Consider the following 27,153-nt stretch of genomic DNA (forward strand, 5'->3'; position numbering starts at 1 on the left):
CGTTCTTATTAATGCTGACATCCTTCTTGGTCGTTTTCCTCTCCTATTTGACCATATTTAGTCCTTTTTAACCTTCCTGTGTAGATCAATCCTTCTCAGTTCTATGAATAAATAAAAGCCTTCTGTTCTCATCAACAAAATGGTCTTTTAACAGTTGCAAGAACAACACAGCAATCATTTGGAAAAAAAATCCAAAACAAAAGCAGCAAATATTTGATGCATTTAAAAATCTCTGCTCCAACTATTTTCTACATTTTAGAAATAAATCCTTCTTTAAACAGAGAAAGCAGCGATAAAATTAATGGAGAGCACAAGCAGCACTGGGTGTCTGAGAGGGACCTGCTAACCCATCAGAAATGCTCCCCACACACAAGGCAGCAGCAGGGCTGCCAAAGCAAGCTGAACTTCAGTTAAAAACATCTAAGGAATGTGAATAAGCTGTTAGAGCTGCAACCTTTCCCTCTGCTTTGATCTGACATTAAACATAACTCGAGAGTGGGAAATTCAACAGCTTCAAAGGGGGTCAAAGAGTCACAGGTCTCCATGTACCAGGACAGGTAGAGGGCTTATTCTACCTAGAGAAAGCAGGAGGTTGGAAGTGAGTCTGATGGCTAGGAACTGCTGCCAGGTTAGGGCTAAGTATTTCACCTTCCTCATCTTGACATAACACAGCCACAATACCTGTAAGAAGAACCAGCAAAAGCAAGTGAAAAAGAGGGCTACTTTCAACTACTGTTATAAAGTGTAAGAGAAAAGTAAAAACAATTTTGTGGCCCCTGTATCTTGGAAATGCATTTTTTACTTCTACTAGTTGACATCAGTACGTTTGAAGGTGAAATTGTGGTTGTTCTGGGCTCTGGCCATGTAAATGCAAGCATAGAGGATTAGATCTCAGCAAATAAGATGTTCTAAGAAGAGAGACTAGGATAGCTGGAACATCATGTGCTTTACTAACTGAAAATGCCTGGTATGAGAAAACAAAGCCACATTCTCTATCCTTTATTCTTGTTTTCCTTGGCTCTCAGCTTTACTCATCCCTAAAAATACTGCATTATAACTAAAGGAGCTGCAATTGGCAGCTGACTGAAGAATTACAACATTACTCCAGTTTGATGAATCCACACAGGTATTCCTTCAAAGAGTTTTTCTAAACTGACTGCCAATAACCTAATGTGTTTGTCTGCCACTTTTTTTTTGTCATCAGAATCTTGCCATAATAAAAAAATAGTAAGATAGAAATGAAATTGGGAAAGTGAGATGTCATTTCAAAATACCTAATGTTGCAGAAAGGTACCTGAATTGCAAGGTCATCTCAGCAGCCTTAACTCTGTCTTCATGAGGCTGCATGCCAAGTAAACCCAGAAATCAGGGGAAATGGTTACCTGCCTGTTAAATGCATCATATAAGAGACCACAGAAAAAATGCTGTATTACACGGAAATTCCATTTTCCTCTTTCATGGAATTGACATAAACCAAAGCCATTAATAATGTTAGATGTAAGGTAAGATTAAGAGGTCTTCTGGAATTCCATTTCCACTATCACCACAGAAAATTTCTAATACATATCTATGAGGTCCAGCAGTCTTGTGATTACAACAAAATACCCTGAGGAGTAAATGTTCAGATCTTGACATACTAAGAGAACTGAGCCAGTGATACCTTTTACAGGGCAGTAAAGTACCAAAACACAAATTGGGGGGAATAGTGTTACTCTGTGAAGTACCAACCGTTTTGCTGAAGACTTGCATAAGAGGAAACATCGATGCAGAGCTGCCTTTGGCAAGATTTGGAGTCAGTGTGAAAGCTCCTACAGACTCAGCAATAAAAATGGAAATTATTTTTCCTTCTTTTGACTGAAGAATAGACACAGAATAAGTCATTCAAGTCATGCATATTACAGCCCTAGTAACTTCCCAACTCATTTGGGAAATCACGCCAGTCACATCATGAAACCACATTAATGATCTCATGAAAAATGTGCCTGTATTGGGAATTTTATCCATGAGAATATCAGAACCAGAATAATTGTCCAGGTCAGGAAATCTACACCAAACTCATATGACCAAGAGCCACTGTATGAGATGTGGAACAGACAGCTACTCTTGTGCTAATACAGTTGAATAATTAATATTATCCAAAGATATCCAAAGGATGGCACACAAAGGGGGAACACACTGCTGAAGCGATTTGAAATAGATAAAATGGTGGAGAAAAGCTATAAACCTCCCTGTCTGACCAGAGCAGATTTGGCAATGGAAGTGTTTATGTCCTTCAGCTCTTGCTGCCATCCAGCTCAGACTGTAACTTACATTCCATCAAACAAATTTTATCCTCTGTGCTTACCTCTTTACGTCCAAAGATTATTTTACAGAGCCTAAAAGATGTTTAATTGTCTTTCTAACTTACAGTGAATCAAGGCTTAGTTAAATCAGCTCTTTGTGTAACACAACTGTGTTCCCATTGTTCTGCTTGCATGCTCCTCTTCCCTTTCTCCTGTTTGCAAATGAGAAAACCAAAACGAATTTACAAAGAAAATTGTAGGTCTGACAGGGAGAATGAAGTTGTCAACTGACCTGAGCAACCAGATTTATACTAGTTGAACTAATTAATCCAGCAACATCAGTGCATAAAAAGCTCCAAAAAACCAAACAAACCACAAAACATTTATGTTCTCTTGTGAAAAAGATATTCAAGGCAAAGAGAGCAAATAATCACACAGCACAAAACATGCCTGACAGGAGCCTGCACCCCAAAGACCCTTCTCTATCAACAGAAGAGATCATATGAAACCCATGAAATAAATACAATGTTTTGTCATTTCTTCTATGTTTGTTTCTTCAAATACTGTTATTTTAGCTCTACTTTTTGCAACCTTTATCAGGCTTCAAGGGAATGAGGAACTGAGGCACAGCATTAAGCACATATAGTGAACCACTGCAGTCTCTCACAGGCTCATGGGGACTCGCACAAGTTGCTTGTGTGTCCTGTAGTTCAGTAACTTTTTATATGGACTGTCTGTGGTCTGTTAACAGCAGCTGCAGAGTGGGCACCATATGGCCTGTTCCATTCCCTTTCCCATGAACTTTATGCCATGCAGTTAAACAGAGGGGGATGAAGACACTTTCTACTGGGATTACTGCAGACTTGCCAGCCTACCACTGACTCAGAAGGAAGTGTATGGAGGTGAATGAATCAACACTTAGAAACACTGTGCCTAAAGCAGGAGAAAGAGACTCAGGTGGTCAACAACAACACTTCTTCCCAGGTCAACTGTCCTTGCAAATCCAGTCCCCAACGTGGCATGTGATCAGTTGTTCAAAAAAATCACAGGGCTTTTATTTATTTTCCTTGCAAGATGTCCCGAGGACTAGGTACTCTGCTTTTCAGAGAAAATGTAGGGATCATTTCTACACATCAATTAAAGTGCTGTGAGAGAAAATGAGTCACGAGAGCAAGTGTGAGGGGAAGCCTTGGCATCCGGATTCAGTCAGGTTTCCTCTCTCAGACTAAATGGTGCAATGACTCACATGCATTTGGGATCTTCAAACTCAAATTAAGCAGTTCTGTCTTTGAGAAGACCCAGGGGCAGGTTTGAGTCTTGGCTTCAGCTGTGTAAATTGCGGTATACTTTCCAGTGTCTGTGGATGATCTGACCGAAGGACATCAGATTTCACCAACATTCATTCCATTTCAACCTGTCAGCTCAGAATTTGGCCTTGCCTTTTGTCTGCTGCCATCATTAATCCCAATTATTCACTTTGCTAATATCTGTAGTGGCCCTTGCAGGAAGACAGTGGTCTGCAATGGCAAAATCAAGGCAAAGATTTCCAAGCACAAGGAAGTCATGAAGTTGTGAGGATGAGGTGTGACACGAGGCTACCAAAAAACAGACAGTTCAAATATGTTACTGGAATGTCTCAGCCCATGCACTGCAGGAGATCTGGTGATACCCAGCAAGCCTATGTCACAGCACAGAGCACAGAGCAGAGATCTTCAAGCCAGAAGAGGCAGGGACAGTGAGTGTACATTGCACAATGCTGTCCCAGCCTACTGACTGAGGGCCAAAGGGGTGTTGCTGTGTTACCACAGCCTTGCACACTCGGGCTGGTTTCTTGTCAGAGCTGAGGTGTGTACAGCCAGCCCTGGTGTCTCTGCTGCACTGTGGAGATGTGTCCAAAGATGTCTGTGATGACTCCACGCCTCTCCATGTTCCAAGGCTGCAGCTGTCTAGTCGTATACATAAATGAAAGCTATGCTGACATTTCAGCCTTCCGTCTGGGATCATTTAGGACATCAACCATGAACCCAGCAGAAATGGCTCCTAGTCCCACTTCCATAGTGGATAATACCATTTCATCCCCAAGAGGCATGTGAAAGAGAAATAATTCCTCACAGAGAGGTTAAAATTGCATCAGCAGTAATGTCAAGGGCAAGATTGAGGAAAACTCAATGCATACAGAGACAGCTTTTACAGATTCAATATGCAGATCTTTACAAAAGCAACAGATGAACCCTTTCCCATTTATGTCTGGTTGTAAATATTTTATTCACTCTTCTCTCGCTGCTGAGTAGCTTTAACAGCACTTACTTCAGTAAAGGCATGAGCTGCTGTAAATCAAGAACAGTTTAAGGGCTACTCACCATGGTCATGGGCAAACACAAACAAGTTAAGTCCTGTCAGCTTCTGGGCCAAGTCATCGTAGCGGCCGCAGTGCTCCCCAGCGCCGTGAGCGATAAATACCAGGGCCCTAAACGGAGCATCAATGTATAAAATCATTAACATGGCAATCAACCCACAAAGGCTTCAAAGCTGCAAGAGAAACCAGCGTACTCAGTTCAGCAACAGTACTTCAGACATCAGCAAAATACAAGGCAAGTATATAATGGCTGAGAGGGTTTGAGCAGAGAGGAAACTGTTGTCATCATGACCCACCATCAGCCCAGTCTTCACCAGGTGTAGTAGTACAGTACATGGAAGTCAACTGCTCATGAGGCAGAGCCACCATGGTCTACTGCAAGTTAAAGATGCAGATGGGCATCAGTGTCAGTCCCTGAGCCGGATAACTCCAACTCAGGCTTGAGGTGTCTACACTGCTCCTACAGTGTAAATATTGACATTTATTTCTTTTGAGATTGGTATTTCTCTGGGAATTCAAATAAAAATACTGTCCTTAACTTTATAACTCACAACATTGTCTGATGCTCCAGAGCACTCCAAGATGAAATTTTACCCAAGGAATAAATAGGTCCCAAGCAGAGTCCAGAACTTTGTTTGGAGTTTGGAATTTTATCTTTTGACCCAGCTCCAATAATTTTAACATTAAAGTTTCTGCCCCAAAACAGCTGCTTCACTTTTGTGATTAAAGTGACTCTTACGCAGCTGCTGTAAGGCCACAGAGATAATAAAAAAACAGACTACACTTATTTTTGTATATACTTACCTTTGAAGATTCCAGTTTTATGAATAATACTTTATTTTTACTGTAATGTCATCAAGTGAAAGTGACTGAACTTGAATAAACCTCCAAAGTGTTTTTACTAGATAAAGTTTGTATAGACTTAGACTAAAACTATAGCAGAAGTAGCAATGAAATTACAGAAGTTTTGCTGGATTTGACAGGTGACTATTTAAAATCCAGCTTTAGCAACATAAACATAACTTGTTTGTTTAAAAGAACCATCAGTCATTGCAACATCAGCAACCACAAAACCATTTGAAGGCTACAAGTTTGACATTTGCAGTACATGAACAGTGAAATACTACATGAACTGACAACATAAAACAATGACAGCAGTTAACAGTTAGTGAATTTCTCCACTTTATTTTGACTGAGGTTTTTGTTTACCTTTATAGACTATTCACTGCAATAAACTGCAATAAAATCTTAATATATTTAAACTTTAAAAACGTGATGGATGATGTAGAAACTCCTTCTCTAACTCTTTGATTATCACCTCCTTCAACGCATTTGCTTGGCTGGACAACTTGAAAGAGCATCCATTGAAACCAGAAGGATTGTACAGAGCACTACCACAAAAGCAGCAATGCAAAGATGCTCTGGTATCTGTCTGACATCAATTAGCAAGGGTGAATTTAGGTCATGCACCATATTTAACTTGCTGTGCCTTACAAATTGTCTTATTGTCACTGAGGGTTTAAAACCAATCTGTGTGGAGCAGTCATTCCTTCCTTTGTTATCAAGTCTGGTCAATATATTTGTCAAGTTATCAATACACCTGGCAGACAGACTGAATTTAGGAGTGCAGGATCTATTGTTCAAGCTCAAAATTCTGAAGAACTTGAGACACTGCTCATTCCACAGAGTAGAATATTAACTTGCTGCAGCAGAGGCATCACAGCTTTACATGCTCCACTGTGCCAGACTCAGGCAGCCTGGCAAAACACTGCAGCCAGTGCTGCAAGAGGAAATCATTATTCTGTACATCCCCCTGAAAACTGGAGGCACCATCCAACTGCTTCTGCCTCCACCTACACCTAATGGTACCTCAGCCCTGGTTCTGGGTCACCTAAAAAGACCTCACAAGGGGTGGCAGATGTACCAAACCTTCAGAAATGACACGGGGGGGGGGGAGGGGGGGGGGAGGAAGCAAAGTCAGGCTGTTAACCCACAGTCTCTGGACTCTGCAGCACAGTGAACGGTGGCACTGGCTGCATAGGACACTGATGGAGAAAATAAGGGAGTGTGAGAGAAATTCCTGTGTCCCCATTAGCTTGATATCCAACAGACACAGCAGCTTCTCTGAACAATGTCTTACTTAAGCCTTCAGTTACTCTTTAGAAGGCTTTTATTTGTTTTTGCTGACTAGGCACAGAGATTAAGGTGCACCTTGGTTGACTGAATGTAGTCCTTCATTTCTCAGAGAAATATTATTTGAATTTATACACTGAATGGCATCAAGTGAATGCAAACATAACGGGAAGCTGACAAAGAGATCTCTTTCAGGAAATTCTTGGTCATTTCACCGCCCCCCCCCCCTCCACCCGACAGCAAAGCCCTTGTTTTGCTTTCATTCACACAGATGCAGTACCACGACTTGGCCTGTCAGCATCCTCCTAGATGCTCAGACCTCTCATTTTCTGTGAAACCAGTGAGAAAAGAAAAAACCTCAATGCTTCAGAGGGGCAAGGTGTTCCTGTGACCTCTCCTCTCACCTAGCACACAATTGCTAGAACTGAGCAGAACTGAGCCTTTGTGCACCACAGGGAAGAGATCTGTGGGTTATTATTTGGCTGCCAAATACTGAATAAAATCCCCAACCCTGTTTGTGACTTAAGAATCCTAACGACAGTAGTTGTTTAGAAGACATAGGTGCTTTTGAAAGTTTTGTCCTATGAATAATAATAAACAAGGAGCAAAATTTCCAAATTGTTACAATGAAACAAAAGTAACCTGTTCTGTAGTTCAATAAAAAGTGACAGTGGCTTTACTGACTTAAAACTAGGTCACATCTACACAGCTCTTTAGTTCCAGCTTTCAGGTCTAAGCACAGGGGCTGCACATTAAATACAACAGCTTGAAAAGTAGAAATTAGTATAAGCATCATCTGAACAATGACCGAAAGAACCGGCTCTTTCACTTAATCCTCCATTTTCCATTACAAAAGGTTTAGATTTGGCAAATAGTACCTGAAGGCAGTATAACAAATACATGGTCCAACATATTTTCACTAGCAAGCTGCCAGGAAAATGCAATGAGTGATTAGATTGACTGACAGCAGTTCTTTACTGTATGTAAACATTTTTGCAGACTTCTCTGCTCTGGAATCACAGCCTACTCCTTCCTTACCACAATGGCTGGAATAACAGAATATGAGAGATTGCTTTCAATAGAGTCATTTAAAATTAATACAGGAGTCCTGCAGGGTTTGAGATTTTGCAGGACTGCAGTGCCTCTGTGAGCACTCTCAATGAGAATTTTGTTTAATAAAGGTTTGTGTATTGGTCATGGATCAAACTGGTATTGGGGAGAAATTTCTTCACCGCCAGCTCTTGCAGTTGTGCTGCTGAAATCCCTGAAAATTCACACAGATCACGTAGAAAACATCACACAGAGCCTGCAAAGCTTTCTGGTGGAGACTGACCTGTGCCCCAATACATGCTAATTCTGGTCTCTCTCACCTGATGTATCTTTGGATGCTTCAGCTGGCTTTGGCTGGTGGAACTGCAATTGCTGAACATCTCGAAATAGCATTACTTTGGCATCTGCTCAAGAAAGCACCTAATCACAACAGCACAACTCCCCCACACTCGGCAGGCGTCTCCACACAAGGCCAAGGTGTGAGCTGAGCATGAGTAAGTGCCCACACACCTGCTCTCACCCAACTGGTGCAACAACAATTAGGGTTATTAAAGGGAACCAGTTTATTGACTGTTGTTTGCAAAAGTAACAGATGGTTGTCACAGATCTCTGCCCTTCCCATAGCCTTCACCATCTCCTCCTCCTCCTCCTCCCTCCCCGTTGCAGGTTTCTGCCTCCTGGTACTGCACAGCTTGGCAAACAGATGCAGTTACTTATTGCAACAAGAAGGCAGGACAATATTTGTCTTTTTCTATTTAAATCAACTACTGGCTGTATTTAGCTCTCTCCCATAAAGAAGTGAAGTTTTACATCCGTGACCAGTCTCTGCTCCCACACTCCACTGTGCTGGAGTCTCTCCTATGTTGCAGATGCAGCCTGGTAAGCCAGCAATATTCAGCAAATGCCACACCTGCAGTTGGTACAAGGCACATGCAAATACCCTTTCCTGAATCAGGGAGGCTGGGAGTTGACAGAGGCCAGGTTGCAACACAAAGTCAGTTCACCAGCTGATCCAAGCTTTAGCTGTTTCCAACCCTTCCATATTTCTCACTGGAACATCACATGCTAATATTTCACTTCTTGTGTGGGGAGCAGCTTTGCAGGGCAGGGTGGTGTTTAGGTTGCAGTTTTATGTACAAAGATGATACCAGGCTTAGAGGTTCTCACTTTCTTTTCTGCTGGGCACATGTTGTCCCACCTGCTGTGCCAGGAGAGTTGTTTAGAAGTGCAATTCCACATTCAATTGCAATCAGACAGTGCCTTCTGGAACTGAGGCTCAGTTGTTAGAAGAAAAGTACCTTGAAAACACACCCAGAAAGCTGCTCTGCTATGAAACCTTGCAGGCCAGAAGCGCCAGTCAGGACTTGAGTCTTGCTGAGCATATGACCCATGTTCTTGCTTTACTTTCAACAAAATTCATATTGAAACTGAACTAGACAAAGAAGGTTGTGAGCAGGATGGTATGACTTTAATATCTTGTGTCCTCTGGGGGCAGAGCCACTTCTGTGGGACCCTGTGCATGCTCTTTTACCACCAGAAAATAACCCAAAACATTGGGACTAGACCAAAGAACGGAAGACAAGCTTCCTATGACTGCATATATGAAAAATGCTATCTTTTCCACCTCATTCAAAAGCATTCCTCTTCAGAACAATATTTAAGTACTTGCGTAACCTCAGGAAACTTTCTTAAGAAAGTCAACAGGACTCGCAAAGTACAAGATGAAAGTTAAAAAAGGATTTATAAATGCTGTTTGGAATAAGGATCGATTTAATCACATGCAGAAGTGATTTCCTGAATTGAGTCCTTGCAACTTAAACTAATACCATGTTATTCTATGAAGGCAACAGTGCTTTTCATTTGGTCTTATGTATGCTGTTATCAGAACCAGATCAGCTCTAACAAAGAACATCTGACTTGAGCAGTTTTGAATACTAGAGACTAAATGCCTAAAGTAATTTTTAAAAACTGACAGGAAAGCTCTGAGCCAGCTAGACTGCCAGAAAAATGACTGGCTTAAGTATTACATTTTGTTGTTTGAGCTGATTTATCAGTTCCTTTATAGCTGAACAATTAACCTTTATTTACCAAAACCATTTCACTAGTGACATTCTTGGACAAGCAACTGGACAGTTGTTCACAGATCTTTTAATGTCTTAAAAATGCAACGCTATGTGTGTACTTCACTTCCAATGTCTATCATAACGTAAAGTCACTGAAAGGTGTGCATTTTTGTGCTAGCTGGGTGACTGAACCTCACTGACTATGAAAATTAGTTATCTTTCGCATAATAACATTGTGCATTAAGCAACTTGTAACTTTGTTGGAGTTTAAGTGTCAATCTAATTTTCTACCCTTGCTATTTCTTTAGATTATCAGTAAAAAACCCCACAAGTAAAGCAGCAAATCATTTCCAAGAATGCATGATGAAGAAGAAATTTTTTGTTTGCTCTTGGTGACCTTTTCTCTGGAGGGCTCTTCAGCCCCTTGCTTTGGGTGTAAGACCTGAAGTTTGGAAGAAGGATGTCTCTGTATCTGTTTTTTGAGTTGGCTTTTGCATTTTTTTCCTGAGGCGATTTGTGTCCCACACAAACCTGACACAACCTGGGCTATGGGCAGGGATTACAAATAGCTTTGACAATTTCTCTCATCTTGTGCTCAGCCAAGGGTTCAGCCTGGAGACTCCAGTTAGACAGGAATATTTATAGTGGAGTCAGGTGTGTCCCTTCATGCCATCCTTCTGTCTCTAGGAAACACCTGAGTTAGCTCCTTCTGAAGGTCAGGAGGCAGTGACTTTGCTCCCAGTTCCAATCCAGTGCCAAGAAGGCATCGCATCCAAGGGCTTTACTTATTCTCTCACTCAGGTTTTTTGAGAAATGCATTCTTAGCCACTGCCCTACTGTCCCACAGCTGTGCCATATAAATCTGTTATCTGGGTGGCCACCTCTTTCTTCAGCTGTCATTGAATACTGTTGCATGAAACTAGCAGTGCTACAGCTATTTTTAGAAACTATGGGAAAAAAGCAAATCAGAATGGCAGTAGCCTGGTGTTGAGTCTCTATCAACCATCTCTCAGTATCACAGACCACAGAGCATCAGCATGGATGTCTCACAGAGCTCCCCATCTCAGGAATTCACATCTTCCAGGTACACTCAGGTGAGTACTAGTTCATGAATGTAATAGTTTAACTGTGAAAATCCTTTAAGCACAACAGAAGATATCAAAGGGCTATGGACTATGCTCACGCTACACAATTTCTGCTTGACTTTAAAGAACTTGTAGGGATTGAGGATTCTGCACATTTGTGTTTGACGTATTTTGGTCCAGTCTAGTAGCATCAGGAGCTTCATTCCTGTCCAGATCCTAAACTGGCAAGTAAAAAAATAACTCTTCTTCCTACTTTCTTTCCCCATTTCCTCTGGCTTGGAAGTTCCCATGGAAGTCTGTCCAAAGAGGCTGCAGTTAGTTTAAGCACCATCTTACTGTCCTATGCCATAGAGATTTCTTGCTCAGTTTTACAGTCTGTACCTGCTGGTATAAGCAGGTCTCTTGGAACATGTCTGCAAACCTGCTCTCATCATACATTTCAAAGTCACAATTCCTCACCAGCACCAAGTTAGAAGGACATTTGAGAACTGCCATGACATTCAGCAGGGGTAATATGTGTAAGTTCTCCAGCAACACCAGAAAGTGCAGACACTATAAATCAATGGGACAGAGACAGAAATACATAGTAAAAACATTTCAGAACAAAAGGTTCAACAGGATCTAGATAGAGCCAGCACAAAACAATGTGGAGAAACAGTTTACACTGATTTATTGTAGCTTTTCAAAATGTAAGCCCTCACCAAGAATAACTCATGAGCTGTCTAATACAGGGAAAAGACAGGAAGGAAACTTCAGGTGGGGGTGGGAGGGAAGGAATTATTGGATCCTTGAAACTGCATAGCTCTGAATAAATCTCTGCAAAGAGACCGGCTGTATTTTGTTTCAAGGAAGCTTTGAAGTAATATTTCTGGGGACATGAGGCTGAGATCAGAGTTGAAATGCATGGTCTGTAGCTTAAGACTCATGGGCTCGATCTTTCCACCCCTTTTTTGGATAAATCTGAGGAGGAGGGTTTCTAGGGTTACATGGACTGTCTCGGGGAGACACTCCTCCACTTTGATATCAGAGATGGGATTTTCCTGGGCAAAACTGACTGCCAGACCTGGCACTTTGAATCTGCAAGGAAGACAAGATTCCTGCAGACACAGGCAGCCCAGGTTTGGAGCTGCGCTTTCCTCTTGCTGCTGCTCTTCTACAGGGCACAGAAATTTTTGAAAGAAGATTATGACTTCTGTTTCCCAAGAGGGAAGGTGTAGGCATTGCCACACAGGACTGAGGAAGGGATGACATGGGGGCAGCCTGGGCAGAGCTGCCCAGGATCAGACTTGAATGAAGGCTGGAATTGAACATCCTGGTCCTGTACTTTTCTCTGCTTTAGCCCTTCCTTGGTACAAGGGCTACAAGAGAGATAAAATGAAGGTCAGATCTCCCAAGGGGAGCTACAAGGATAGATGCACAAAGCAGTCAGTGTCTTTCTGAAAAAAAAAATGGTGCAAAGCATTGCTTAAATAGAAGTATCATCTGCAAAATTCAAGTCAGTCTGAAATCACATCCAAAATTTTTAACTCAGCTTTAGGGTGTGGAGGAAGAATATGCAAATAAACAAGAGTTTCTGGTATAAATCCCACTGGAAATCAGGAAAAAATAAAACACTTCTGGTTAATTTTATTAAAAATTCATTTTGACTTGGAAATAAAGTCACTGCAGATGGAAGGTGGCTGCGGGACCACCATTCTCAATGGAGAACAAACAAATAGGGAGTAAGAGCAAGAACAGCTTCTGCAGACTGCCCCTCCTCTTTCATGGACTTGCACTGAACCTCCAATGACTTCCAAAGGGACAAAAATTACCATTTAGCCAGTCCTGTAGCAGTTTCTTCTTGAAATCAAAATGCAGGCACTGCCTGCTGAGCCAAAGCCTTGGAAAAAGAAAGTCTCATGTGATGAAAAGGACTGTCCTTTCCAAGCATGAGAAAACTGCAGTTAGAGGGCCAGAGGCTTCTTCTGCACAGTCACTATCACTTCAACTCAGCACTACTCACTAGTTCAGTACTAGATCCAGTCACAGAATAAAAAGGATTTCTTTTTTTAATATAAAAGTATGTCCTTGCTTCAAAGTAGCTGTGCAAAACCAGCTGCTTTTTGCTGAGCTCTCTTGCAGTCTCGGCACATTCTGAGCACTGACACCTGTTGCAGTGACAAGTCACTATTGCTGCTCTAAGTTCATAGCCTTACAAACCCAACTCAGCACTAAAAGCCTCCTTAACCAAGGGGGCTTCCTAGATAGAAACAAGGTGTGCTTCATTAAGGGATCAACTCAAGCCATGCAAGAATGCATGGCATGGTATCCCAGCCCCATTTTGATATTTTAATCTCACCTTTCAGTGTAGCACAGCAGACCAACAGCAGTATGACTGTACTGAGGTGAGAATTTCTAGATGAACCTCTGTAGCTTTCAAATTATGGAAATTATTTTACCTTGTAAACTCATCCCTCTGGTTAGGTCCACACAAGTACTTGGTAAGGTTCAAGTCCCTAGTAGCATGCTTGCTTGCTTGGTTATTTTCAAGTGTTTGTTAAGAAGGGCTCATGGTTTGAGACAAATAATCAAATGCTACAGAGAACATCACATCTAAATGTTAAGCAGCATTTGCTAAAGTCCTCTGAAGCAAGTCTGCAGACTTTTTCTGACTTCAGTTTTTTCACTAGATATTTTTCATGCAGGACATCACTAGTGGTCTAAACCTGGGTGCATCAGAGGCTCTTCACAGTCAATCTCTCCACAAGATTAGTGGTTCTTAAAAACACAGGGATTGCTCCTGTTTTATTCCCTAGCTATGATTCTGATCACCTCCAGTCTCAAGCTGCTATTTCAGGGGGTGGATGGTACAGACAAGTCATGACAAGGAAAAAGTTATTAAAGGAAGAATTCAGCTCATCACCCCAGCACCTGTGCAGGGAAGAGGATGAAAAGTGCACACCTGGCACAAGGTGGCCAGAGCATTTCCAAGCTATTGCTTGCAATAAGAACTGCATGACTGAAGGCATGCATATCAGGCATTTTGGGCTCATGTGGGCAAATCTTCACTAGCTCAGAATCATAGGATGGTTTGGGTTGAAAGTGACCTTAAAGGTCATGTAGTTCCAACCCCTCTGCCATGGTCAGAGACACCTTTCATGGACGATGCTGAGAATAAAGTAGGAAGAAGAAAGGAAATGACACTTTACCTGTTCTGCAAACTCAAAATAGTATGTTATTATTAGTTTTTAATAAAGCACTGACTGAGCAACTCCCAGTTGTATGGCAGCGGTTTTAAGAAAAACTTCAATTCCCTGACAGACTCGATAGTACTGTTTGTAGCCAGGCAATTCCACCCATAATGTGGAACTCTTGATTGCTTCCTGCACTGAGTCAATTGCCAGTTTTGTCAGCGATCCTCTGTGTTGGCAGAGATCTTAATTGGTTATCCTTAACTAACTGACAAACTCATTAAAAGTTCAAATGTCACAGGTAACACAAGTCTCAAAGTTGACAATCCTTTTCCGCTCCATTTTCCAAAAGCTAAGGTGGAATTCTCCCATAAACATAGAAACAGAAACTCAAGGACTGATTTCTTAATCATAAAGTGCTTATGTATATTTTAACATATTTTGAGATTAAACACATTAATTTTCAATGAAATCTTAGCACATCCCAGAGCTGCACTTCAGCCCTGCCCAGCTATGAGAGGAATCTTTACTGTGGGAGTCGTTACAGGCTCTGTCAAAATCAATATCAGCAGCTATTCCTCTGGGAAATCAGGGATGTCACTGGCAAACGTTTGCCAAGGCTTTGAGCATGTTCCAATTAATTTACTATTCCATGCTTGCTGTAGAACTGAGGTAGGAAGGAAAATTGAATGTAAGCAGTTAAACATGATAGATAGAACACTGCTAAGACAGTAACCGCTGCAACATGGGCTTTAACAGCTGCAACATTTATTCACATTTAGACCAAAGTAAATTTTAATCATAGGTGAGGTGTAGTGGTATACCTACAAATGAATTAAAAGTTAACAAATGGATACAGACTTCAGCCTATGGGCTGCCAAATTCAGATGTGTTATTTCTTGGCTGCATTGACCTAATCTGTGTGTCCAAAGACTTTAGCTATGGAAGGTTTGGTTCCTAAAATGTTCTTTCATTTCTAACACCTAGGCATCTTCACCTCTGGCAGTGGTGGCTGCCATGCAAACATAAATAAGGAACTTACCTGCCATGAGTTTTAATCACTGTTTCATTGATTTGTTCTCAAAAAGGGCCAGTAATAGCTTTAAGCTCCAAAATGTGGATGGGGACCTGTCCAACTTGGGGTGTAACTACTAACACAAGGATGAGTGGCAACAATAAAATAAAAGAGTATTTAGTTAGATAAATCCTTGGCTGCAATCACTGTAGGTACAGGCAAAAACAGCAAAAGGCATGTGGGATGTCTTTTCTGCAGAAAAGCTTAAAATAGAAAAGGAAATCAATACTCATTTACAGTATCTGGCAGTCACTGAACCAAAACATACATGTACACCTACAGACAAGCAGAAATAACATTTATTTAAACCACAAGCTGTTATTCTGCTGCAGAAATGCTGTGTTTTATGTGGAGTGCTTCACCAGAGGCTGTACCACATATTTCTGACCATTTTAAAAAGGCATGAGCAATACCAGGAACAAATACCTTCAATACCATAGCTATCAACCCCACCATTGCCATGCCAGCTCTGACTTCTTCAATTGCCAGCAAAGAAAGGGTCAGAGCTGATGTCTGCGAGAGCAGCAGGGAAGATGTTTTGTCTTTCCTCCCCACTTTCTCTTCTGCCAACTTCCAAGACATGTGTTAGTTCACATGTGAGGGGTGCATCTCTCACAGCCTGCCATGGGAATGGGAAGAGCTCCATCAGCTCTATTGCTGCAGCACAACACCAGGGTAGCTCAGGGCATTGGAGGCACGGAGCTCCCAGATGAGGCTTGAACCACTGCATGTGCCATGTGGGATCTGGGGAGAAAGAGAGCCCTAAGTTCTGTAGCTGTGAGGCAGGGATGGGGATCACTGGAGTGTTGTGCCCGTGCCCTGTGTGGTGCTCAAGAGCTGGCAGGGACATTTGGGGCAGCACAGGTTTGGAACTGCCTGTGGGATGGGAGGGTGGCTCGAGCAGCGACATGTCTAAAAATGTTCTTGGCTTAGCAAAATATAACAAACCTTGATGCTACATGAGGTTGTGCCGAGGGATCTGAGCACCCCTCCCAAAGCAACAGGAGAATGTGTACAGCAGGAAGAAAACCTCTGATGGGCAGCACCCTTAAATGATGTTTCAAAAAGGAAACATAAACCTCTGTGTAAGAATGAGGCAATGTTATCACTGAGTAAAGCTAAGGTCCTCAGAGGAAGGAACAGCATTTAACAAATTAACATTCCTCAAACACTGAAAGTGAAATGAAATGTAAACAAAGTAAATCTGCTGATTTTTCCCCATTCCCCAGCTCTGAGAAATGTGACCAGTAAATAAACAGGATAAATAATAACAGCAGCTGGATTTTGTACCACACTCCTCATTCAGAAAACCCAAAATGCTTTAGAGAGGGTGCAAGTAGGACACTTGTAGAGTCACATAAGGCAGAGATGACTGGCACCTCCAGAGAGCCTCTGATCCATCACCCTGTCCCAAGCAAGGATCAGTCCTTCCTCCCACTGCCACATAAACTCAAGCACAGAGGTAAAAAGCCTTGCCCATGGCAACACTGCATGCCAGAGGCAAGGATGGACATACAACATGAGGCAAAACCTGACCCTGCAGCAGCCAGCGGGAGTTTAACAGCAGGGTCAAGATGCCACTGTGGGTGCTACTTGCACAGGGCCACAGGGAGCCTGGAAATTAAAAATTCAATTTTTAAAAGCCTTTCTGTCCTAATGAATTTGTGGAGGTCAAATAATGTTATAGAGGTGCTCTGTACATATTCAGGACAGTCTGGGTTGAGATGCTCCGTGCCCCTTGTTTGCAGTGGGCCAGAGGATGACTGAATGCTGATTGCTTGAATATCTTTCTAATAACATGAGATTATGAATGCTGCTCAGAATACACTTTTTTAATATTTCAAATATTGTAGACTAGCTCTCACACAGAATTGAAAAAAATGAAGAAAAAGCTTAACCATTAAGTCAGTAGATGTTATCTCTGCAGCAATTTAATTACTTACTGTTTCTTCATCACTCCTCATGCCTTTCACCCAGCAAATTAAGCCACTGCAGATTTCTGGAATTTGACAGTTGAATTTGAAACACCACTGAGACAGTTTTAAAAATAAAAGCAAAAAATATGCTGAAAAATTATAAAAATAAGCTCATTTTGCCAGCTGGTGAACCAGCTAACCTGCTGACACCTACAGCAAATTAAATCAACTTTCTGTTCTAAAGGAAGGCCAAAGATTTAAGTTTTATTCCCTCACTCTGCAAGCTTCAAGCTTGAACAAGGAGGAAAGAAAACATACAGAGCAAGCTCTTTTACCTTAGGTCAGATAGACAGCTGAAAAAGATCAGTCATCTTTCTTGTATAGCAAATCTATAGTAGTAGTTTGTACATGTTCTCCTTACCCATCTGAACACAACACTAGAGCAAATGATTACTGCTGAATGTTTAGCTTCAGACCAGAGGTCAATATTTTGTTCCCTTTTTTTCCTCCTGTCCTTTCTTTTCAATAATTGCTGCTGAGACAATTTGCTTGTAGCTGAACAGTAGAGAACAACTAAGGCATCACTTAGGAGACTTTTTAAAAATCTCTCTTCAAACATCAAGCCCTCTTCAACCACCAGCTCCTCAATGAATAACTTACTTTCTTTGGCAACTTTCATCTAGGGGCTCCAGACTCAATTTGTATCATTTAGCTGGATGACTACACCCAGCTCCTCAATGAATAACTTACTTTCTTTGGCAACTTTCATCTAGGGGCTCCAGACTCAATTTGCATCATTTGGCTGGATGACTACACCCGATTTTAAACAAGGAAATAGTACAGAGGAAATAGTACAGGGGAAAAGTACAGAGAAATTAAGGGTCCGAATCTGTAAATCACTGGTCATTGTGTCACTGCCTAATGACTGTCTTGACCATGTATTTTGACTGTTCTCTGCTCCTCATTGACTTCTTTATTCTGTTTTCTGACACTAAATTCTCTAGGTCTAGTAAGCTGTCTTTGCTATCACTCAGTATGGGAGGGTTCAGAGGCTCCTGTCAACAAGGGAGTGCCTGCCAAACAGAAACGAAGATAGTTCCTGACTCAGGAGCCAGTGTCTGTCATGCAGAAGGGGAGACTCTTTCATGCCAGTGGATGTACTCACGAAGTTTAGTGTTGCTTGAAGTCTTGGTACGTTGAAAACTGCTACATGGCTGCTACTGCTAAAATAATGAATCCCCTCAGACACAAATGCATTGCTTCTGTCTAGGAGAAACACATTCCCAAGCAGAGAAAGACCAAGACCTACCCCATCTCCTGTGCCTAGCTGATGGGGATATCCCATAAGAGTGTGCTTGGAGGCAGGTAAATCTGACTGCATTCCTTTGGCCAACAGGACAACCTCCACCAGCTATGCCCTTCCTGTCCCCAAGGCTACACCTTGGTGTCACTGTCTGGGCAGTGAGTCTGGTCAGTGAGTCTGGTCAGCTTTGAGATGCCTCTCTGACACCACCACCCAGTGACTTCCTCGAGTCTGGTTGCTTTAGGAGATGTTTATGGTTGGGACTATCCAAAGGTTGGCATTTGGGACTGCTGTACCAGTACTTTTCTTTCAGTTAACATAAGTGAAATTTTATAGGTCTACAACAGGAAACCCTAGAGGAGATATAATTTTAATGATGTCTAAAACTTTACTTATCCTGGTGCTGCTAATTTTCTTCCTTCCTGTTACGGATAATAAGCCATACTGATACAGCGTGGGAATGTCTGTGCTGGCAGAGTACAGGACAGGGATGCATGGGTATAGTCAAGGATATAACTGAGATGTGATGAGGTAAGGGACCTGCCTAAACATATCTTTGGGAATCTCATGGGCAAGAGGAAATGTTATCTCTTTGGATAGTAGGATAATCAGCCATTTGCTATCAGAGTTGTGTCACCTCTTTTGGATAAGGGACAATAGGAGGTTTAAAACACTGATGGCTTCCATTCAAGTGGAAGCACATTAGGACAATGGCAGGTCTGAACCTAGGGGAGGCAGCTCAGCCAAATGTGTCTGCAGGGACAGCTCTTAGAACAATGCAATTTCCCTACAAGAACAAAGATATCAGATGTTCACCCTGGTTCCAAAAAGCACAAAGTCACAGCATCTTGAAGGGAACTTGCAAGGCCAACTCCTCTGCTACAGGCATCTAGAAAAAATACCTTCTTCTACTCAGAACACCTATGCCAGCCAAGACTTGTAGATGTATTCATGGTGATCTAAAAGAGCTGCAATGTGTTCCCAAGGGATGTTCAAGAGTGCTGGAGAAACAGAAGCAAGGAACTATGTGCAGCTGTTTTATTATTTTGACTAAACATACATATTTCTTGTATTAGTGAAATAAAATGCTCTTGCATCTGGAACCCTGATAAGATCAATGAATTTGTCTGCTTCAGCTGTGGAATCGCTGTCAGCAAAGAACTGGTTTGAAGCAGGGGTCAGTGCAGAGTCTGCTAAGGATAAACAGACCTGGAGGAGCTGGCAGGTCTGTAACTGCTGAGTGACCAAAGAGGAGATACATCAGAGCCATGGCACAAAACCAGTACTGATCATCACAACTGTATTCCAATTAAAAGCAAACACACTGTTTGTATGAGAGAAGCAAGGTTTGCTTACCCTTCAGACTCTGGCAGAATAATGAGCAATAAATAAGTTTTGCAACACATTTTCGTGACCAATTTTTTTTCTCCTGTTTCTACCTCTACCTTTGATATTGACTGTGCTAGAAAGCACCATTTCCAATTCATCAGGTGGCACACTGAGAACCAACACTGATTTTGCTTCTTTTGCTGCTCCCAGGATCAGGATGGGATTTTACTGCTTTGAGACTCACAACAGGGAACTCCAAAAGTCACCTTGTTTCCAGACCCCAATGTTACAAATTTGTACACTCGTGCTCAGAAGCTGATTCTCACAGGGCAACGAGCAAAAGGGATGTTTTAATTACAATTGTTATTTCATTTGTTACTCACATTTTTCCTTGAGTTATGTGGAATAAAAGAGATTTGCTTCTGTTGAACATTCCTGTGGAGTCTGAAAAGGATTATCCTACTGAAGAAGCCTGTTGGAAGTATCTACAGCAAGAACTAAAGGTGCTCTCCTGTCTGTCAGAGTCACTCTTACATGAAGCTGGTTTGCTAATTTGCCCATCCTCTCGAACTGCATAAGGAATCATAAAAGGATGCCCCTATTCATGGTGAATAACAGTCACAAGGAGCAAAGAGAACAGAGGCATTAAAGGAACACATACAAGGCTGATGAATAGAAGGGAGGCTTTAGAAACTCAGGCAACAGCAATACAGCAAGCAAAGTCCGGAATGTTGATTTGACAATGATCATTGTTATTTCCATTTGCAATGTGTGTGCTGTGATCAGACACATAGAGGGAGCTGAATTCATCCTATGGCAAACTGTGCTGACATAACTCACTTTGTACTATGCAGATCTGGCATTAATTTGAAGTTGACCTCATTAGTCCAAGCAAAGTGCACTTCAAGAGTGACACTGAGTTAGAAACTCCTTTAAGTATTTCTAAAGATTAAAACCACACAGTATAATTAAAGACATTCTAATCAGTGACTTGACTCTCTTTGCTTTGACTTCACTTGGATTTATTTATTTATTAATTAATTTAATAATTAGTTTTGGAAAGGTCTGAAAGTCAAATTCAGCTTTGTCATCTGCTCCTTCAGCTGTGCTGTTCTTCTGGAAATGCTGTGGAAGTGCTGGTAATGAGATGCCAAAGCCATCATGCAATATTAACAATTTAAGAGTCAGTTCAAATATAAATGCAGTTTGTATTTCTGCACCACAGGCACATCTGAAAAATCCTTGGGGAAGAGAGAAATCTATATTCTCCTTATCGGCTTGGCCTTTCATTTCTAACAAGTTAGAATGAATGACAGGCATTTTTCCAAAGAGTAAAACAAATGTAAAAAGTAAATAGAAAAGTGGGTGCTTTTTGTTTGTTTAATTTTGTATTTTTAATCACACTTGTCAGGTGTAGAAATGAAAGAACTCCTACAAAGGCACTGTTTACTCAGACAATTGCAACTCTTGTTTATTTAAACTGTTTATTTAAACTGTAGTCATGATGTCCAAAGTTGAGTCAATCCATTCTGGTGCACATTAACAATCCACCAGGAATGCATCTGTGACCCACAGGTGTCTCAGCTTCAGGCAGAGCACTTCAGTTGCTGGAACAACTGAACAATCTGAGTACACCTAGAGACCACTGTGTGGAGAGACACACAAGCACCATGCCAGACAATGATTTCTGCTTGATAGCTGAGGAAGCTCAGATTCAGAGATGTCTGGAACTCACATTTTCAAATTAATCCTCTAACTACCAATGTCCCAACCTTTAAGTAAGCCCAACCTAGAGTGGCTGATCTGCCAGGAGAGAGGCTGCAGCTATAAGCAGGTCTGAAAAAACTACCCTGAGTCAATAAATCTCACAGAGTTTACTTGAGGTCAAGCAGTGGGGCTAAAAGTGCCCCAGAATAAACTGTTTGTGCTTATCTAGGCAGCAACAAAAATGGAGGAAGCATCCAGAAAAGGCTACAGGGATAGAGAACAGAGAGGAAAAGAAAGTCATCTCTGAAGCTCCCCAGGTCCTTTAGGGGCCTCAACGGAAACATCCTGACTTCTCCTCCCAACTTTCCTTCCTCTTCCTCATCCCACCTCTATTCTTAGCAGTTTTGTCTGAGAGCTGGAAATAGAGCATGGTTTCTTAATTCCTCACCTCCTGTTACCTCATATTTTGACTCAGAGTGCTCAGGGTGGTGGCAGAGGTTTTAAACTTGCATGTTTCTGTTTACACAATGACTGCTTTCCCAATAAGCAGGGTTTCTTTGGCTACTGGGACATGGTATAGGCATGAGATCAATCCAGTTTAGTACAAATGATTTAATTCCTTCAAACAACATTACATAGTCCTGAAAATGCCCTGCCTTGCCCAGATCTTAAGCACTGCACTCGGTAGTGAGCACCCAGTGCCAAAATGTTACCCGTTTTCACGCTCCACAAATCCTGCTGTTGGCACAAAACATGAAAACGACACCAGAAAGTTCTGCTTTTTCTTCCCTGCTGTATTCAACAAGACCACTTAATTACACTTTAAGATAGAACTGGCTCAACAAGTTGGGCAGCTTGCAGGGCTGCTGGCTGGGGAAACTGCACCTACACTGCTGCCAGCAGGCAGCAAGAGAAGACGACACCCAGTCTCCAGCTCTGCTGTTGGGAGTGACTTCCCACCCGAAAAAAAGTGGAAAACAGTCTTTCTCTTTCCTTAGTGCCCTTACCACCTACTCCATCTACCCCATCTAATCATTATGACATTTGAGTGCCTTTGTGTGTCAGCTTCCTGTGAAGTAATCACCTAAATCCCCCTCTGAAACAAAGCAGACCCTGCTGAGGAACTCACAATAGGTGCCTTTCACTGGCAGGACAACCTTGGCCTCAGTGGCACTTATAACAAAGCTTCCATATGTGCACCAGTACAGGCTGATCAGTCAGATGAACATCACACAGGATCAGAGACTGGGTATTTGCAAGCATGAAGCAAAAGGGCCTCACAAAATTTCCCCATTTTCCTCAAAAATAGGTTTTTGTTAATTTGTTTTTAAATATGCTACAGCATATTAATCTGTAACAGCCTTTGCCCACCTTTGTGGGTCTGTTTGAGGTGATAAAAGAGAAGCACCAGCGCCAAGGGGTGATGTCTCTCAGTCATCCCCACTTTCAGAGACTGCCCAGCCATTGTCTGGTCTTCAACCCGAGGCTAGGGCTACTTTTGAATTTTTCTTTTGGCAGATATCCCGGGTTTTCCCCCTGCCTGGGAGAGGGATCAAGGACGGTAAGTTCTATTCTAATAGAAGACAAGTCAATGATAACCTTTGGGCATCTGCAGTGAAGAGGTATTTCTATAGTCCTAGCTGGGATTAGACACATAATGGATCAATGAAAGATCCCACCGTTTGGCGGTTATAGCATCATTCATTAGTGCTAAGATTTGAACCTGAATCAACAATTGAGTTAGAAGATTGAAAGAATTGCCTTCAATACTTGAAATAAATTGTAACGGGCCTGTGAACATCCCCTGAGGTGTCTTTCTCTCCCTATACATATATACAGAGATCACTTTTGCTGAACATTTAAAATTAGATGAAAGTTACTGAGCTTCTACATAGGAAGCAGAAAAAGCAGAGCTCCTCACAAAAAGTGACAGGGGGAAAAAATAATGTATTTTTGGTCTGCCTATCAAAGCACACTTCAAGAGCATTCTTAACTGTAGGATCCAGGCACTGACTTGTTATTCAGTCACTTACCATCGCTCATACATAACAATGCATGAAGAGCTAATAATAAACAGTACGCCCCCTCCTTATACACAAACATGCAAACACACACACACACATGAATGTACTCAGGAACTACTTGTAAATGAGCAACACTGATCCCATCCACTTTTGTTGTCACAAAACTAGGGCAAGCTCACTCTCAATTAACTGCTTGATGCACAGAGATCTAAAAAAAATTAACTACCCAGAGGACTCAGACACCAAGTTTTAACTCTCAGCTCTTTATCATCCTTTTATTTCTAGAACAAAGAACCATTCACTCACTACTAATTTGGTAAGAAATTAAACATGAAAAAAAAGCAATTCCACAACTGGGTGCTGAAGGTTATGGGTAGTTAGTGACTAGTTAGCATTATAACACTACACAGCCTAGTTTCACAGTAGAAGTTTAGTTTCACAGCATTTGTTTTCTATAGAGGAAATCTTCCGGCTGGCACAAAGACTATGTAAGGCATCGGTGCCAAAAACTTTCCTCCCTGTTTCTGAAAGGCAGTGAGTAGAAGTAACTCTAAAATGCTCTGTGAACCAGTTGATCTTAGCAGACCCCTGTCCTACAGACCAACCAGTGTGATGGAGCTGTGGTGAGGTAGTTGCCCTGTCCTCCCCTCTGGGGACAACATATTTTGGTGCTTGCCCAGCTGCTGCCTTACCTGGGTGCTCCCCAGCCCTATTTTATTCCCATGGTCTCTTAGTTTTGTAGGCATTACAGCCAAGGTCAGCTAACTTGGACGCATATCCCTCTCTCAGTGCAGTTTAAGACTGATTTGGACGCAAGATGATGTCTAACCTGTTGGGTGGTCAAAGATAAAGTTTAACTCCCTACAACAGCTTGAATAACTTTTTCCTGTGACTGTTTTCTAGCTGTATAAAATCAACACAGCTCTTCCTGTTGGCTTTCAGAAAAAGAAAACAATATCCAGATTTTTATGAAGTAGATACCTATATAAATAACTAGTGGCAGCATAAATACATACCAAGCCAGCAGACACTGCAGGAGAAAAGATAATAACTATACGAGTAACAGAGATACCTTTCTATAACACAGAAAGCTATTACAGTAAAGGGATTATTTAAATTATGACATTGTCTGGTTAATGTTTCCAAATTTTCTTTGTCCATGTTTATTACACAGGTCAGTTTTGAAATTGCAGTTGACAGTGAAAGAGCCTCCCAAATAATTTACTAACTATACATAATTTAAACCCAAACAAACAACAGTCAAAAAGCAACACAGTCAAACATCCTGCCTGTTGCCCGGAGACTTCGGCTACTACTGTTGAAAGTCAGATACTGATGTTTCATTTGTTGACACTGAAAAAATCAGAAAGAGTAGACATCCCTAAGTCTGTATTCCACACCTCCCTAACTGCCTGTGCTATTTGTTTGAGAATAGTTATTTTATTTATTGCTGATAGGCATCAGCCACCTGCCAGAGCCACTGAGTAGCAAATTGAACTGCCAACCATGCCAGCTGTGCATGGAATAACAGTAACTCCATTTTTTACATCTGTAAGGCTGGCTCTAGGGAGTAAAGGTTTGGAGAATACAGTCTTTACAGTAGGGACTCTCCCAGATGAGAGAAACCTCTCTTAGCGGCTCTGTAAAGCTCCATGCAGACAGCCCTGTAATGCCAGCCAAGCTATAAATAATAATTACATGAATAGAGTCTTATTTACTGATAGTAAAAAAAGACATTTGCTTTCAAGTGCTCACCTGGGAGTTGCTGCTGGCTTCCAATACCTGCAGAAGAGATACTGCCCATCAGCATTGATGATATGGGGCAGGTCCTTGTATGGGATGTTTTGAGGACTTCGCTTTGGCGAACTTTCCTCTGGCATTCTGGAAGAATGACCTGCAAGGTGTTGGAATAAACAAGACATACTTTAGAACAGGTAAAGGCAAGATAAAAGCTGATGGGCTTGGTAGCCAGAGACATTCAAGAAAGTCAATCAGCAAGGCAAGCATCACTCTCTCCAAAACCCCAGCCAAAGAGCCCCCAAAATCTTTGCTTTAAAACAGACATGTAGCAAATTTTTTTCTTCAGGAAAGGCACATATTTGGGGGTAGAGCACTGAGGGGGAGAAGGAAAATTAATCCATCATCAGTACTTCATTACAGCTTTCTCTCCTCCACTTCTCCCATCTGTGTTTATTTTGCATCATTTTGTGAAACGGATCCTAAAGAGAATATTTTAACTGCAATCAAGTGCAGATTGTGCAGCAGTCGTTACAGACATGAAAAGGCAGCTGCATAAAAGATTTATCTCTGCCCGACCATCTCCAAAGAACAGTGAAGGGTACACAGCAGAGGTATCTGCTACCGTGTCATCATTAAGATCTCCTCTGACATCTCAGACAGGAAGGTGGCGGCGGCGAGGAGCGAAACATTTCCAGGAGAATTTGCCACAAACCTGTTTTCATCCTGTGCAAGGGTTTGCATTCTAGTGAGGAACCGGCATCGCAAGTCAAACGCAAGCAGATAAGGCTTTTAGCATCTCGCTGCGGAGCCGCGTTCACACCCCGGCAGCCCCGCGGTCCCTGTCGGGTCCCTCCCGGCGCTGTGCGGGGCTCGCCGCGGCTCCTCTCCCCGGCTCGCTCGCTCTTTGAGGAAAGTCGCTTGGGTAATTCAACACTTCTTGTTCATCACTTTTTTTTTTCCTTCTCAAACAAATTGCGTGTGTGGGCTGAAGTGGCGATGGTGGGAGGGGAGCCTAGGAAGGGTGGGGGAGAGGGAGGGCTGGCGGGTGGGAAAGCTGCAGTCCACTTTCCAGAAGCTGCTGCACGTACATCAAAGGCACCTTGAGCACATGCAGCTGGAGCAGCTCACAAAGTTCCTGCCGCTGCAGGTTGTTTGCAACTTTACTTCCTTCCTGCCACTTACAGTTCGGAGGCCACGGCGACGGGGGGAGGCGAGGGAGGGGGAGACCTTTTCTCAAAGCGATGCCCGCTGCGAAGCCATCTCGCTTGTCAGCGCAACTTCCCCAGCCCCGCGCTGCCAGGCGGAGAGCGGGAGGGAGGGGAGGAGGAGGAGGAGGAGAAGGAGGAGGGAGGATCCAAGCACCGACGCGATGCCAGGTCGCCAACCCCGCACACGCATCCTCCCGCCGCGGCCAAGCGCGGCCGCCCCGCGTCCCCCGGCGGAGCCGAAGCGCGGTGGCTCCACCGCCCGGTGCGCACAGGCTGCTGTCGGGAGGAGCGAGGCAGCGGCGGAAGAGCAGTGGGTGGTTGGATGGATGGATGGAGGGATGGATGGATGGAGGGGCGGGCGGTGCCTCGCCCGGGACGCGGTCGCTGCTGCCGCCCCCTCGGCTGGGCTGGGCGGGGAGCCCCGCCGTGCCCGCGGGCTGGGGCGGAGGGAGGAGGCACGGCCGCCCTCTCCCGGGAGTGCCGCTCGGGGGAAATCCGAGCCGGCCCAGCCGCCGCCTCGCTGTGTTTGGATGGCCACGGGTGGGGGGAGCGGCCACAGCGCTCCTGAAGCCCCCCGGCACCGGGCTCTGGCCACGGGAGCGACCCTCAGCTGCGGGCTGGGGACAGCGGGGGCACCCTGGGCGCATGGGCGGCTTCTTGCGCTAAATTTCAGGGAGGGGAGACTGTGGAGCCCTGCTGCCTCCTGGGCATC

At 42.9% G+C, this 27,153-nt stretch overlaps 1 protein-coding gene across 2 annotated transcripts in view; it reads right to left on the reverse strand.

Moving 5' to 3' along the window:
• The window catches only part of MGLL (monoglyceride lipase), a 64,652-nt gene extending 37,915 nt beyond the window's left edge, over positions 1-26,737 (reverse strand). Inside the window, exons 1-3 of one of the 2 annotated variants that reach the window (XM_071550481.1) lie at positions 26,416-26,737; positions 25,249-25,387; positions 4,643-4,749 (exon numbers count right to left, since the gene is read on the reverse strand). In XM_071550481.1, the coding sequence (XP_071406582.1) occupies positions 4,643-4,749; positions 25,249-25,373 (232 nt within the window). In that variant the 5' untranslated portion in view covers positions 25,374-25,387; positions 26,416-26,737. Of the gene's footprint in view, positions 1-4,642; positions 4,750-25,248; positions 25,388-25,945 lie in introns of both variants that reach the window. The other variant, XM_071550480.1, reaches the window with a different exon arrangement.
• Positions 26,738-27,153: the final 416 nt, after the last annotated feature.

This window comes from Pithys albifrons, chromosome 3 (genome assembly GCF_047495875.1).
Source record: "Pithys albifrons albifrons isolate INPA30051 chromosome 3, PitAlb_v1, whole genome shotgun sequence".
Lineage (NCBI taxonomy): Eukaryota > Metazoa > Chordata > Aves > Passeriformes > Thamnophilidae > Pithys > Pithys albifrons.